This window comes from Nymphaea colorata, chromosome 1 (genome assembly GCF_008831285.2).
Source record: "Nymphaea colorata isolate Beijing-Zhang1983 chromosome 1, ASM883128v2, whole genome shotgun sequence".
NCBI lineage: Eukaryota > Viridiplantae > Streptophyta > Magnoliopsida > Nymphaeales > Nymphaeaceae > Nymphaea > Nymphaea colorata.
In genome coordinates, this window is record NC_045138.2 from 9,782,117 (window position 1) to 9,799,014 (window position 16,898).

The following is a 16,898-nucleotide window of genomic DNA, read 5'->3' on the forward strand; positions in this document are numbered from 1 at the left end:
GAGAGAGAGAGAGAGGTGAGATGGTTCAAGTTGAGTGGATTTAAAAAAAAGAATTGGACTCATTCTTTTTGTAGCTGCTAGTCTGACGCAATCAAATTGTTGATACGAATACATACATATATGCTCATATTTGGCAGCATTCACATTTTAAAAGCTGATTAAAAAGCTACCTATTACTGTGTAATCTTTGTTCATTGAACTATAATTTCTCTCTTCTTATAGTCATATCTAACACCAGTGGACACAGTGCCCACGTATCCCTATACTGAAACACACCAATACTCCAACTTAAATCTGTTCCAGATCACATAAAAAACATTTTAAATGCTCTACAAGCCACGGGTCACAAGAATTTGTGAGACTTGTCTACAGACACGAGTATTTAACCTGAACGGTGTCTGTGGGAGATCATGCTTTTTCATAAAAAGTGCCACTTGTAGCCTGATGTAACCATCCCATCTTCCAGTAAAGGTACGAGAATTGCCCCCATTTGTAGGTAAAGCATCTAGGAGACCGGGCCTTTTGCAAAGCCTGCGAATAAACTGTTTCCCCCGAGTAAATCAACATGAAATGAACATGAAAAAAACGCAAGATGAAGCATGGAGATGTGGTTGTCTTCTTAGACAAGACACCTGCAACAAGGTGCCATATGATGGCGGTCTCACAGATAGACACCACCCGTTGCCGCAGATTCTATGGAGTTCGTCTGCTGGGGTCAATTTACTAAGCAATCTTCTCTTGCTCTTACTTTCCAACAGCTGCTGGGGACATGGAAGGGAGGAAGATTACTTGGAAAGAGGAGATCAGGGGAACTCATCTCACATTTCTTTCTGTGAATCGCGCTACTAACTGAAACAGGTTCCAGCAGTAAATTACTGGTTTGCAGAGGAGGAAACAATTCTGAAAATCAAATGCAATGGTGGGAAGATTTGTAAAAGCGGGAGTGCAGCGGGCACCTTGGGATCTTCAAAGTGCACATGTGGGACCCTTCTTTCTGTCAGTTGAAATGATCACTAGCGACTTTTCTTGTGGCTTGGGAATGCATGAAAAATATAATATCTACCTTTTCATAAAATCCCTCGAAGACGTAAGAAGAATCTACTTTAGTCACAAATAGAGGTGCTTTTGATTGGAAAGATTAAGCTTGGATTAGATACTGTTCCCTTCTCAAAAGCAGGAGATTGCCTTGCTCATTTTCCTTTGATCAGAAGTTTTTTTTACGTTCTTAATACCACTCCTCTTCTGTGTAAAGAATTTTTTTCTATACAATCTCATAACTGTTTGCCTTCAAACGTTTGGCCAAATCGCCAATCTGCGGGGGCAACATTGTAGGATGTCACTCTTCTTCCAGAGCCGCTGGTCACCTCAAAAGACAGAGGCTCCCCAATCAGATTTGCACTGCATTGCCAATTCTGTCCCCAGTTCCTCGCCATCTGTATCCAGCCCGTCTTTGAGCCCTTCACCTTCACTTCAACCACTTCTCCATCCAAACCGACATTTGTGATGAGCACCTGATGGTAGTAAGAGCATCCACATAGAGTGAATCTCATCCCCCCTCTCCTTTCACAACTGACCCTGCGATAAAACAAGAAAGGTTTCAATAAATGTTCGAACGGTAGAGGCAAACAGCAAGTGCCATTGTCCTTTTACATATGGATCGAGGATCAGTGCTTTTATATATAGTTGTAACACTTGAAGTATCTACTGGCAACAATTAGAAGAGTGATTAGTGCAACCAATCAAGTGCCAGTGTTATTGAGATGAGACTCTTCACACTGTGGTGCATTATGTACCACTTCCAAAAGCTGAACCCAACGAAGCCCAGGTTTCCTTGTTCTCCTTTTCCTCATGGCGGAAATGGAAGATCAATACTTTATTGACCAGCCACAGAGCGGCAAACACGCACAGAACGGACCAGCCCTATGTTTCTGTTAAATATGCTCTCTCTCTCTCTCTCTCTCTCTCTCTCTCTCTCTCTCTCACACACACACACACACACACACAGAGAGTATAGGTTGCAGAAAACCAATGTTTAGGAACTAATGAACTTGGTAACTTTTGAGGCTTACCTTCTGTACTGAACAGGCACGATGTCGGCCTTCGGTACTGCAATCTTGATGAAAGAAGGATAAGACATTTCGAAATGTTCTCTTGGAGGATTACACCAGCCACCATAATCGCTGGGCAGCCCGTAGTTTGGAGGACAGAAGTCGGTTGCAGTCACGACCACAGAGGGACTCCCCACGAGGCACCATAGGATGTGATCCACACACCTCACTTCATAGCAGGCACCACATCTCCCTCCCTTGTTAAAGAGGCTACTACTCAGTGCAGCTGTATGCTCCCCATAGCCCTTCTGGTAAACTATTCCAAAACCACACGCGCCTCCTAAAACCAACCCACATTTTGGTCAATGGAACATTATATCAAGAACCATGCATATTTCCTTCTGTGTATAAAGCTTCTACTGAATATTTGAGATGAGCAGATAATCCCAAAGCAACAAAGATGGATGATCGAAGAAAAATGTAAAACAGTGAAGAAGCAGCCTGAAGAAATACCAATGGCTTTTGAGAATGGAGAAAAGCACAGCTAAAAGAAAGGGGAAAATGGTACTCAGGAAGAAGAAGAAATACCAATGGCTATTGATCCATCCGCATCTTTGGAGAATGTAGCAGTAGCTAGTTTCCATTCCTCATCCACAGCCATTGTTATGCTCAAGTTTGACACAGCCATCAACAAGAACAAGCAGGCTAATGCAGTGCCGGGAAGACCCATTTCCTTTCCCCGCATCCTCTGCTCTTTTTTCTCTCTTTTCAAGCTCATCCTCTCTTAACGAGGGAAAACGCCACCATCAAACTGGAAAAGAAAGCCTCCTCCGGACCTGTGCTGCTGTGCATGAAGTTGTACTACCAATGTCTCCATTTATGACATTGGCAGTGAAGAACCCCTGACGATTGCCCTGCTGTGGACACATACACTTCCTTATTGACTTGCATGCCCCTTTGTAGATAAGAACAAACAAGAAATCAGAATAGATTCACGACAAATAATGGTCAAAGGAGTGAAAAAAACAGTTTGAACAAAGCCCTCTTTCGCTGTTTCACAGGGCAATTTTTTGGGGAGAGATTAGTCAGTTGAAGATGTGAAGGGATATTCCTGCTTTCACTGCGTTGGACTCGAGGCAGCAGGAAAGTGGTTTTTATATTTGTGGCAGACACGACTTTGAAGAGGAGGGAAGCTGCCGTGGGGCGTGAAACTTTGGCTCTTCTTTTCATGTGTACACGGCAATAAAGCTTGTATTGTCAATAGAAAAGGCGAAGGTGAATGAAGGCACTATACCGTTGGCTCGAAGGTCCTCCGATATCTGATTAAAACCATCAAACCTGATTGTATCATCACAGACTAGTTGAGTCGAGTTAAAGTTGGCCAGTTTCATCTTTTACTCAAAAAAACTAGAGGTTGAACTCAATCAAAGTCGAGAGGCCACTTAATAGAACCAGTTCAAACCCGAATCAATGATATAACTCCGAGCTCGAATTCTTGTTTAACTCATTTATGTTAAACAATGTCATTTCTTTTAACTTGTTTATCTTGTTAATTCGTTTAACTCTATTAAGAGATTTAGTTGTTATTTGTTTAACTATTTTCACATTGTAATTCAATATTAATTATGTAATTGAGCCGAGCCAATATTAAAGAAGTGGAGTTTAAAAGAATCGAGTTCTTACAACTCGAATGGGCTCATTTAACATGTCTATCATACACTTGAACTCGAGAGTTTTTTTTTACTCCTTGAAAGATTGAGCATATTTTCATAAAAATTCACACTTTCCTTTATTATGTTTCTTTTAGCTTATATTCTTAGTTCTTCTTCACTGTTGTCTCGTTGTATTGACATTGGACCTATTGGCTGTTGCGTACCAAGGCCAGTCCTGGCTTAATATTAAGCCATTTTTTAATTCAATAAACATAGTAAATTAGCTATCAATTAGTTTTTTAAATAAGAAAATAAAAAATAGATAGATACTCGAAAATATGAGGAGAATCCAACATCAAACTGACAAGGCCGGTACCAAAACTAAAAATGCTGCTTTCTACTGCAAACCTGGAGACGGATGGTAGATACTCGAAAGCATCTCAGTGGTCATTGAATATTGCTTGAAGAGCAAGAACACCATTTTACAGGAATGGTAACAATTTGATTTGTTAAACATCCTAGATTGTTTATTAATTACTTGTTAAAATTAAAAAAAAAAAGCTTCATACCTGCAAGAAAAGGAAACCCCAGAGCAAACCGAGGTATGAAACTTAAAACATTGCTCTTAGGATTGGACTCCTCACTTTCAGCGTGGGAGAAATAACCTACTGCCTAGTGAAAGCGGAATCCTTTTTCCTTTTTGTCCTTTTCCAAATTTTTCTTGTACGATCTACCGTTTTCCCAATCTTTCCTCTAACGTCCAGGATTGTGCTGGTGTTTGGTATGAAGCCTCTCATACACATCCATTAATATACACATCAACCAGTAGAAAACTTCTACCCACCCATTGGCAGATGGGGTTGATGCCAACGTTACTAGAACCGATGACTTGCGTGACCTTATCAGCCATTACCAATGTGACAAACGACCTTGGGAGTTAAATGTAAAGAGAGATGAGTTGTGCATCGTACCGTACACTCCTATTGTTCAAAAAAACTAAAATCCTTGTTTTTGTTTGGCCCCTCATTGTTTCTATTTATTATTTCTTAGCGATGAGGAGGAAAAAGGAATAACAAAAAAAAAAATACCGAAGGGAGGAGGTCGTGGTTCAAATCCGTGCATTTAAAGCCATGTGAACAATAAATTATTTTCAATGTCATTGAACACAACGAACGAAGTTCGTTGAGGCTATTAATGACCACATTAAAATTTTCTTTTACTTACTAACTTGGCAGTTTAGGATGATTACGGTATGTGACTGGCACATGATATTATGAACTTCTATATTATCTAATTATGCTCTTCGTTCATTTTGAGATATGAGCCCCATTTTATTTGCTGGCTGGTGTGAAGTCATTTGGGGAATGATCGGCTGCCTTATCCTTAAAACTGATTTCTCAAATTTAACATCAAAGAACAACACACCCGGCCTTACAAAACAAAAAAGAAAAATAAAAAAGAAAATAAAAAGTTGAAAAAAATGTAGAATATTGTATGTCAGGCTATCCTAAAAAAAGGCGCAGATCTTAAGTGAGATTCTAAGGTTTAAACAAACTGGTAAAATGGTGGCCGTATAAGGTCGGAAAGATAATCATTTTTCTATATATTTTTCAAAACTTGAGGACGTTTGATAATCGATTCTTAAGTGAAAACTAAAAAATGTCTAGATAGATAAAGGTTTGGGGGAAAACACTTTTTTATATAAATTTAAAGGATTTTTCTTAAAATGAAATCCTCAATTTGACAAAATGTTCAAATCGAAGTATACTACCTGTCACATTAAGTCTACCCCTTCATTGCTCAAAGCTGTCAATACGCACTTGTACTTATCCATGTGCAAGGTTTTTATGGTTCTCATTCCCTTGACACGGCACAAACGAAACTTCGATTGAAACTCGAAGCAAACGAAAGCTTCGTCGACATGTTTGAGCAACTGTGATTTAAGAAGGTAGCGATGGGTGACAAAGGTAAGCAGCAATCTCCAAGCCTGAATTAAAAATAAATGATATTAAAGAGAAGTTAAGACTTAATGGAGAGGGTCTTCAACTTGACGTTCTCTCTCTTTGATTATTTCCACTTGCTTACCACCTACAGGCTACGGCATTTGATTTATATATGGGAAAGAAAAAAAAGGACATCAGCGAAGTCCATAACTAGTCGCAACCTTTACTTCACCTCCTAAAATTATTGTGATCTTAAGTGGAGGATTGCTCCTTCGTCACACGGGAAAGCAAGATGGAAGAAGGAATCAGACACTACAACAAAAGTGTTTGACACCGACTGTGGGTACTTTGTCTAGACAAAGGATCTGTTTTTGGTGGACGAATGAAATCAATGACAAAAGAACACTGCTCGCAAGTTCATCACCACAAAAATTGCTCTATGTTGGAACATGTCACGACCCAAGTTTTTTGACGCCAGATTTTTTTTTTATAATAACAAAAACAAACATTGGGTCTTACTTTGCCAAAACAAACTTGAGTAATGACCAAAACACAACTACATCAAACACCAATAACACATCAAACACTGTTTTAAGTGACACCCTTTTTTATTTCACATAATGATGCTTGGACTCAAACAACTAAAATATCCATAAAGCCCAAATTCGACATAGTGTCCACCAATGTCGGTCCATCACAAACACTGAGGATGCCAATCCAGTAGTCCATTATCTCTCAAGAACAACTGTAGAGACAGAACGAATGATCACATTCCTTTGTGTATGGTAACATCCAGACATGAATGAAATATAGTCTGACAAAATAAGTATATAATGATGTCAAACAAATTCATATGAGAACTTCTTGGTCGGTGTCTATAAGCTATCAATTCATAATGAACCTCAGAGTTATAGCTTATTATCATGAACAAAGTATATATAACTTCCATATGTTGCAAAGTTACGACGGTGACCCATTAACAATGAACATGGCCATCATGACGAGCAGGCATCGGTCGGGTCCCCCACCCAACTCACAAGTAGCACAAACATGTTTGCACTAGGCGATCCAAACAGATCGAGGGTAAGCTGTAGTGAAGCCTCCTCAAATATTTGAGTTTGCCGCTACAATAGCAGGGTCTAACCACCGTCATTACCCGAAGTAGTAGATCAGCCCCTCTAGGCACCCGAGTTGAGGGACAGAAGACCTTGCTCTCCAAACAAAAGTTTAACAAAACCCCGAGCCCTTGTACCACCAAATACCCTATGGACCATCCAGTGAAGATGGAAGAGTGTGCAACCACAATGATCTCACGTTATACCACTACCTCCTGGGATAAAACAAACCACTGGACCCGCTTGCACTCCTGTATGTTATTGTTGAAACATGGTTGATGTTTTTCTATATATTTACCTATGAAATTACCATTATGAATCATATTTTGGAGTCTACCATAAAAACACACATTGGGCACAAATCCCAATGCCATGCTAGTCTAATCTACTACCTGTCCAGAGAAAATTCATGAACCTTTTAAAGCACGTTTGTATAAGAGAAAATTCATGAACCTTTTAAAGCACGTTTGTATAAGGGCAATCACAAATCACCACAATGCCCCATGTCAATGTCATTGGTATGTCTGATCGCTACCACACCCTTACGAATGCATTTACATAGGTATATATATATATATATTATGTTTATATGTACATATGTATTAGTAGCTATGTATATGTTTACCAATATACAAGCATGTCAATAAAACTTTTATTGTTCATGACTCAGCTCTTAGACTGAATTTCCGTTTTTATTAACAATATAGTTACTTGTATTATGTGAATATACCTATTTATCTATATATATGTTTGTGGCTGAACCACAATATAGCCTTATGCTTAATAATCCAACCGTCATCCCCTTACAATCTGTTCATACTAGAGTACATGACTATTTGCATTTAAGGACATGAGGGTAACCTATATTTATCATTACTCTCAGCCCTGCGCTCATGAGGCAATCCTATTACTAACAATATCTTACTGACTGAGTCTGACTTCATACAGGAAGATAGCGATGTTGAATTGCCTCAGCTCTTTGTTTAAGAACAATAGGATTTAATATGTCATTATTTATTACATCTATAGATATTTTTATCCTCCCCTACAGGAATTTTTTTGTTCTCAACAATTGCTTTCAACATCCTGCCCTCATATTCATGGCTATCATTTTTTTTTCTTCAGTCTGTTAGTAGGAAGAAATGCCATACTAAATCTGCTACACTAATCTCTGAAACCACCTTCCCTACAGTTTGTTTTTTCCATTCAACTATACATTGCATGCACCCTACAATAATAACTTGACTACTCTGAAGCTTGGTGGTTTCAACCAAATATTAAGAAGTCTGATTGCAGACTTCAATTAGTTTCTATTTGCTTTATTCTCATTTCTTGTCCTGTAAATTCCTGATTCTGATCTTATTTTTTGTTCCCCTATTTCTTGTTAGTTTTCTCATTGAATGAATTTTGTATTATGCAAAACGATGATTCCTTTGATAACATTCATAAGCTAATCTTGATCAAAAGGGCTATTCTAGCTCTTTGGATTTGTTCCACTTATTTCTTATGGTTAATTCATTAATAACATGAGAATCATTCTATTCTTTAATCAGATCTATGCATTCACCAAATGATTTTTTTCTTTTCAACCTTTCTAATCCTGTAAAGCTACTCATTGTTGCCCAACATGCCAATGGAGGACAAATTAGTATCTCAGAATCCCATCACCCAAATCAGATTGGGTACTGTTATGTGTTATTATATAAACATATCAAAGTATAAGAGCTACATGCTTTTATCATGATCAAATATTCGCCTACATGTCTAGTATTAATAACTACAATTTTAGTGACATTCATAGAGTACCAAGTATTCCCATACTTGTAGACCTTGTTTCAACAGTCCTATGATTTGCATAGGTCAAGTGTAATGTAAATATAAGATTATCTCCCTTTCTCTTTTTCTGTGTTCTATTGTGAATTATACATTAACATAATGCATGGAAACTTTACAAAGATAGGGCAGAGACATAACCACTGAAAAATAGTTTTTATCTATCTTGCTCATAATAATTCACTCAAATATACTTATATAGCTTTTATTATCACCAGGCCCATTCATGAAGGAACTTGCCATAGTTGTTATTCATGTCATTTCAACATGCATGAACGTCCGTATTCAGTTCAGCTACCAAAACACACATCCCACTATTTACATGCATAGCTATATATGGATATATAGCTTCAACAAGAACAAGGAGTTCCCTGTTCAATTAACTATTAAGCGACATAGGCAATAGAAATATCCATTTATACACTTCTGAAACTGAGGTATCATCACGTCACAACACCCATTCATTCACCGTCTGTCATAAAGCTGATCATGCAAGATGCTTCCTTAATAAATCTGATCATATTCTAAATTTTATAATCATGCTCAACCTTCAATTATCACGTAATGCATACAAGCATTTTCAATCTGACAGCCTACTTCTTACTCTATGCCTACTTGTATACATATTACATATTCACTTTTTTACATCTATATTCCCATAAGCATAACATGTATGAACTACATGTTGCATACAACTTCTGAATATTCACATACCTTATTGCTCCAAGGTGCAGTCAATTCAATTTGCTTGCAGCGTTGTCGTTCCAAGGCAGTCTAGCAGGATTCCCTTGCAAAAAACGTATGTTTACATATATAATTTCAGATCATAGCTTGCTCCACCATGTAGAATTGTCCATGCTTATATATTGCTTACAAAAGAAACTATATAACACTTACCAGGGTCACTTTAATTGTACAACCCCTTGTGTCGACTGGCAACTCCCTAGTTTCTTAGATCCCTTAAAACTGGGATGGCAGACATGTATACCAGTCCCTACTAGCTCTTGACTTTCACCCCAAGATACAAGAAACAAGAATTAGCTCCCACTTGTTGAGACTTTCCCTCTATGGCTGGGGCAAATAGGAACCTAAAATGCCGCATTATAGAGTTAATAAGGCTAAAATATGAGCAACAACATTTCCATACGAATTTTCTGAGAATGGTTTCTCAATTGCTCTCAATCTTCCTTAATTTTTTCCTTTAACATCTTCAGTTACTAACTCTAGCCATGCATGGACCAATTAGCCCCTTTACTTTTTCATAATTGAACCTCTTTATGACATATTTGACAGAGTTTCAACTAGACTTAACAGTTATTTGAATATACTATTTATATTTATACATGAATTATCTTATAACCATATTAAAGTTTTTGCAATAATTAAGAAAAAAAACATTGGGCCTTAGAGAACATGTTCTATCGACAGCCAAGGTGGTTAGTAGAGAAACAGAAGATGGTAGGAATCTTCTTGCATCTTTCTCGATGATGGACGACACCATTGTTAGTTGAGGCGTGTGCATCTCAATCCCACAGAAGTCATTGGCAAAAGATGGTGTTGTATTGTGGAGCCATGAAAAAAACAATTGATTTGGTGATGCCCGTGGTGGTCAGCATCGTACTGTCTTCAACCACCCTAATGACCAAAAACTTACGCAAATGAGAACGCAAGAGATGTTGGCAGCAACTAGAAGGTTGTTACAATAACCTTCCGTATGCAAAGCTAATTGGGGGGGCTTTGAAGAAAGTCTTTTGTGGAGGCTCAGTTGTATAAGGCCGTCTTTCTTTGTCTCACGTTCTCACGTAGCAGGAACATCAGTCTGTGGCGAGGCCCTGGTGGAGTTCTTGAAGAGAGGTTCGCCACTTTCAATCTCTCTCTCTCTTTTCTCACAAGCTTCGTTGTCTTGAATTGAGGGTCTTCTGAGGGTTGCATCTCTCTACAAGTTTTGGATTTTCTGAAGGCCTTCTCTCATTCTCTATCTCACTTTCTTTCTCGCATATAAGTAGCCATATAAGTAGCCACTATAGAGGGTTTGGTGGAGCTCATGAAGAGCGGTTTGTCTATCTGCCTAGTTCTTTGCTATTTGCTGCATGAGTACTAAATTAGTGTCTTTCTTTACCAGTTGATCATATTGTAAGAATCATTTGGTGGGCCGACATATGTGAATGAGGAATTTCAGATATTATGGCTATCTTAGGAGGCGTTTGACGCCCTGGAAATTTACTGTTCACCGGAAATATATTTCAAATTTAAAAAAAAATTTTAGCATAACAAAAGCGGGAACGTTTTTTCGACCGTTAAGGTCGATTCCGGAAACATACTTCTGGAAACATCTTTCCACCCAGCGGGGTGGAAAGATATTTCCTGGTTTTTTTCTTTTTGCCCGTTACGGGCGTCGTCGTCTTCCTCGCCTCACGCCCAACACCGTCGTCGTCTTCCTCGCCTCACGCCCACCACCGTCGTCGTCTTCCTCGCCTTATGCCCACCACCGTCGTCGTCTTCCTCGCCTCACGCCCACTACCGTCGTCGTCTTCCTCTCCTTACGCCCAGCACCGTCGTCGCCTTCCTCTCCTCACGCCCAGCATCGTCTTCCTCCAATGGCTTGATTTGAGCATCTCCTCACCAGCGGCTTGATTGGGCATCTCCTCACCAGAGCAGCGTCTAGCAGCGGAAGGGGAAAGAGGAAGAACGAAGGGGAAGGGGGACGAACGTAGGGGAAAGAGGAAGAACGAAGGGGAAAGAGGAAGAAGGGAAGAAAGGGGAAAGAAGATATCGCCAATCTCTCTCTCGCTTACAACCGAGAGATTTGGGTATCCTCCAGCTATCCGCCATCCCCAGGTCTATTTCCCTCTCTCTCTCTCATTCCGACCTCGTTGATTCTGAGGGACTATGTTCAATTTGGCGTTTATTGATCTAAGAAAACATTTTTCGGCTCCGGGTGATGTTGTTCCCTTGTTTGAGACGAGCATGAGGAAATCTGTGTGTTCTCGTCTCCTTTGTGTAGCTCTTTATTTTAAGAGAAAAACTGGGATCCCCACCAAACACATGGCCATCTGTCGCCCACTGCCATCTTAGACCACCTTCTTTTTTAAGATGGAAAAGGCCAGGAACATTCTGTAATCTTTGGTTCATCGAGAGCAGGACCTCCTCTGTCAGAAACACGAACATGGGATTCTTCTCTTTGCTGGGGGTCTTCCTTCTTTTCCTTTGTTCTTTATCCATGGCTTGTGATCGATGCGTGCATACTTCGTCTGCTGCTTATTATTCTTCTGCTTCTGTTCTCTCAGGTTTTGGCTATCGTCTTCATATTTCACTTGCTGTTCTTCCAATTTTGCACTTCGCGTTAGCTCCTTATGTTCAAGTCTAAAGATACTCGTTTTTTGTTCTCTTTTATCAGTTGGGGCTTGTGGATATTGACCTTTAGCTTTGGATTTCAATGGAGGATATGTTGGGACAGCTAATTCTAGTTTGTTCAGGGAAGGAATCGGTTGTGGAGGATGCTTGCAGGTATGCATTGCTCTGCTAAATTCTGTAAATTTGTTGGTCTGTTCGCTCCCCATGGATCTTTATGTTAGGCAAACCTCTGTGGCTCATTTTGGTGCAATTTACAGGGTTGTGTGTTAAAGTAGGGATTGAAGTTTCTCTTAACCATGGTATATTCCAGACAGGAACGATAGGAAAATGAGAAATTTCTTCCTTACCCTATAGAGCAGAAGAAACTCATCGGTTCATTGGTTCATTGGAAGAAACTCATCAATCAGTTGGCTTTTGGATTTAATTTTTACATTGTTATGGCAGATAAGGTGCAAAAATCCAAGGTTGTGCAGCAGCCGTGGGGTGAAGGTGGTGCTAACAGATAATAATTCTAACAATGAAACCGAGGTTGTGGACATTGAATACCCGAGGTTGTGGACATTGAATACAAGAGGTAATGAAAATTTGAAATGGCGATTTCCACCACTTTTTCTGTGTTTCATTTGGTATTACAGACCGGATTGTCTCACTTGTTGTGATAACGAATTTTGCTCGGAGTACTTATAATTTCATAGCAACTGCTGACAGCAGAAAATTATTATGGAATTCACAGTTCTAGGCATGTTTAAATACGCAGGATACCCTGTAATTATGCAAAAGTGCAGTGTGTGTTTGAGGGGATTGTAATGGCGATTTCCTTTGTTTATTTATTAGACGGACAACACTTTTTACTCTGCTTGCTTGATAATTTTATTACGTTATGTTTCTTGGTTGTAAACAGTTACTTGGTTGGAAACAGTTATTTAACTGTTTTTCTCTCATTCCCTCTTTTAACTCTAGAAATATGTTTCTTTATTATCAAACACAGAAATAAATTTCTGGAAATATATTTCTGAGTTATCACACACACACCAAAATTGGAATCAGAAAGATTTTTTCCATTTCATTTTTCCATTTCCTATATTTCTAGAAATATATTTCCAGAAATGTATTTCCAAGCCATCAAACGGCCCCTTAATGTAAATATCCAGTTAAGTGATTGCGTTTTGGGATATCATGCCATTTTATATGGTATGAGGTATTTTTATAATGTATTGATACCTATACGCAATTGCGGATTCTTTGATGGGTTGAATCCGTAATTGCTCATAATATAAAAAGGTAATGGTCCCAGGGGTCGTGCAAAAGAGAGTTAAAACATTGCTTTCTAGGTTTGTCTCTTCCCCATCTGAGAGAAACCACATGCGCTCACGCACAGACCCTGGAAGATCCTACTGCACATCGTCCACTTGTTCGGATGGATTTAGGTACGCTTCTGGTACAGTTAAAGTTTTGATTCAGTGATAGGGCATATTCATCTATTTGTATATGCATGAAGAAATCTCTCCATCAATTGGTAACAGAGCCTATGTTTACTGTTGAATCATTGGATTTTATGGGTTAATTGTTGAAGCATCCGTACAATTTTTGGATAAATTTTGTGCGATCTTCCTTTTTGAATCTTCTTCTTTTGAGAACCGCTGCGTTCGTCTCCTTTCCCCATTTCCCTTGCTAATGGGCATGGGTGATGGAAGCCGTCGGCTTCCGTTGCAACCGTAGAAAGTGGAAAAGGGAGGGCGATGACCGGACATCACTGTGCGACCCGCCGACACCCACCCAAAATGTTGGCAAGAACAACCGGAGGGTTCCACCGTTCGCCTGCCATTCGTCGTTTGGCAGGCGAACGGTGGAATCGTTGCTGGAAACCACTCACGCAGTAGGCGGTCGGACCCCGGTCGGGTCATGACAGACCCGACCTGGATCCATAACAATCTTAAAAAAACCGACGAACGCTGGAAACCGCTCGTGCGGTAGGCGGTCGGACCCGGGTCGGGTCATGACTGACCCGACCTGAATCCATAAGTAGGTGGTCGGACCCAGATCGGGTCATGACCCCACCCGGATCCATAAGAATCAACAAAAAAAATGCCGCCTGAGACCGCTTGCAGTAAGAACTTCGGACCCGGGTCGGGTATACAGTTTAAACTTTGAAAATACAATTCTTTTTGTCAAACCAATTATGAAGAGAATCAAACCGGTTCATTCGGTTTAAGACCGATTCAATTCGATTTAGGATCAGTTCGTACCTTTTTGAGCTGATTCAGTTCAAATTTAAAACGGTTCTTACCAATTCAGACCCTTTTCAGACCTGTTCATTCAGTCTTGGAACCGATTTTAGCCATTTTTCAACCGGTTCAGTGGGTTTCGGAACCGATTCGGTCTACTTTTGATCGGTTCGGTCTATTTTTAAACCAGTTCAGCCCTATTTAGGGCCATGTGTGTGTTTTAGTTATCGGTTCAGCCCTATTTAGTGCCATGTGGGTGTTTTAATTGCAGTTTAAGAAGGGTATGGACCATTTTAAGGCCGATTCAGTGGTTCTTAACTCACTTAAACGCAATTATGATACCAGTTTATAAAATTTTGGACTCTTTTGGGTTTATTTCATTGAATCATTTGGTTTTGGATTCAATGTAAGACAATTTTGTATGTAAATTTTAATATATGTATCGTATTTTGCATGTTATTAAAATTGTGGATGTACCTTAGATGAATATTTGGACTATGAATTTGATCTTTGGTCATGTCTATTGTTTAAAACGAGTAGATTTATACCTTATATCGCCAAAGTGACCTCTGTTGTAGGAATTTGCCTATTTCGAACATTAGATGATAGTATACTTAATCCATACAGGTAATGAATAACCCAAATGAGGATTGTTGCTTGGTCAGATTTAAGCATACAGGGCAATGAATATGTAATAATTTTCAGGTTTCCATGTGAATAGTGAATCAATCCAAAGATGAGTTTGTTATTTGACAGGGCTAATTATCTATATTCATTATTGACCAAAAATACCACATGCAGTTAATATTTCAATCCAAAGATTGGATATTAATGTTGCACTAGTACCTTATGATGGGATTTAGGCCATTGTATTTAAATTCATTTATATTTGTTATTTCATTTATGTACATGTATTGATTGTTAGCATGTTTAGTATTTTTTTTTGTTCTTTGTACAGTGAGTTCTGCTTCCATGATATCTGCAAATTTGAGTACTATTCCTGAGTTAAATGGTTCAAATTTTAAGGATTAGAAAGAAACTGTTATGATTGTTCTGGGTTGCATGGATTTAGACCTTGCATTGGGAGTCGTCCCCACCTGAGTTAACAGATGAAAGTTCTCATGAGGATAAGCGGAACTTTGAATGGTGTGAGTGCTCGAACCGCATTGTGTTTAATGATCATGAAGAAATCAATCACAGAAAATTTTAGGTGCTTAATTACTGAAAATGCTAGTGCTAAGGCATTCCTCGAATAAATTGAAAAGCATTTTGCTAAAAACAAAAAGGCTAAAACAAATACTCTTTTGAGTAAACTTGTGACGTTGAAATATAAAGGCAAGGGGAACGTATGGGAGCACATTATGGAAATGTCTCATCTTGCTTCAAAACTACTAGCACTAGGTTTGAAATTACCTGAAGACTTCATAGTGCATATGGTTCTCATTTCTCTTTCACCATAGTATGGATAGTTTAAAATTAGTTATAATTGTCAGAAAGAGAAATAGACTCTTAATGAGCTCATTTCGCACTGTGTTGATGAAGAGGAGAGATTTAAGCATGATAAGATAGAAAGTGTTCACTTGGCTAGTACGCCTAAAAGCAAGAAAAGAAAGGACTATTAAGAAAGTTACAGTTGGTCATTCATCCATTAAGAATCAGAAGAAACATAAGGAAGACAAATCATGGTGCATCTTTTGCAAGGGTGAAGGTCATATGAATGAGGATTGTATCAAGTATCACGCATGACGTAAAAAGCAGTTGGTTTGTTTTGATGTTAATTTAATTTCAGTACCCAGACACACTTGGTCGGTAGATTTATGTGCTACTACTCACATAAATGTTTCTATGTAGGGCTGCCTAAATTGTCGAATGTCAAATGATGCTAAAAGATTCACCTATGTGGGTGATGACAAGAAGGCGAATGTTGAAGCCATAACAGATTTTCGGTTATTGTTAAAGACTGATTGTTATTTAAATTTGACAGAAACTTATGTAGTACCGTCTTTTAGACGAAATTTGATTTTTATTTTCTTATTGGACAAATTTGGTTATTATTGTTCATTTGGAGGTAGTAAATTTAAGTTGTTTCTGCACTCAAATTTGATTGCCACTGGTTCTTTGTCAGGTAGCAATAACATATATTTGTTTGATATGGTTGCTTCATATCATGAAACATTGCACGTTACGTCTAGTGGTACTAAAAGAAAATTAACAAATGAGAATTCTGATACGTTGTGGCATAGACGCTTAGGACATAAATGGTCTTGAATCCCTTGTTTTTACTCAAAAGGAAGACATTGATTATATATAGACTTTCTCTCCAGTTTTGTCAAAAGACTTTTTCAGGACCATAATGGCACTTGTGGCTCATTTTGACTTAGCGCTGCATCAGATGGATGTAAAGACAGCGTTTCTAAATAGAAACATTGATGAAACGATATATATGGTGCAACAAGAAAACTTTGTTTCAAGAGATGCAAAGAAAATGGTATGCAAACTCAAGAAATCCATGTATGGGCTAAAGCAAACTTCCTGTCAGTGGTATGACAAATTTCATCAAGTTATAGTTTCATTTGGTTTCGAGACTAATATGATTGATGAATGTGTATACCAAAAGTTCAGTGGAGGTAAATTTATCTTTCTGGTTTTATATGCCGATGATATATTGCTGGCAAATAATGATGTAGGTATATTGCATGAAACTAAAAAATTTTTGTCAACAAAGTTT

The 16,898-nt window shown here is 38.6% G+C and overlaps 2 protein-coding genes across 2 annotated transcripts; one reads left to right on the forward strand and one right to left on the reverse strand.

Moving 5' to 3' along the window:
* Window positions 1-281: 281 nt before the first annotated feature.
* On the reverse strand, window positions 282-3,154 carry LOC116263691 (expansin-A20). Its single transcript, XM_031643426.2, has 3 exons — window positions 2,637-3,154; window positions 2,070-2,388; window positions 282-1,575 (listed from the first exon to the last, which is right to left on the reverse strand). Exons 1-3 carry the CDS (start codon window positions 2,824-2,826, stop codon window positions 1,272-1,274), a joined length of 813 nt encoding a protein of 270 aa, XP_031499286.1. The 5' UTR covers window positions 2,827-3,154; the 3' UTR covers window positions 282-1,271.
* Window positions 3,155-11,435: 8,281 nt separating this feature from the next.
* Window positions 11,436-12,796, forward strand: LOC116256270 (expansin-like A2). Its single transcript, XM_050078160.1, has 3 exons — window positions 11,436-11,878; window positions 12,016-12,098; window positions 12,390-12,796. The coding sequence occupies exons 1-3, from the start codon at window positions 11,758-11,760 to the stop codon at window positions 12,630-12,632; spliced, it is 447 nt and encodes a 148-aa protein (XP_049934117.1). The 5' UTR covers window positions 11,436-11,757; the 3' UTR covers window positions 12,633-12,796.
* The last annotated feature ends 4,102 nt before the right edge of the window (window positions 12,797-16,898 follow it).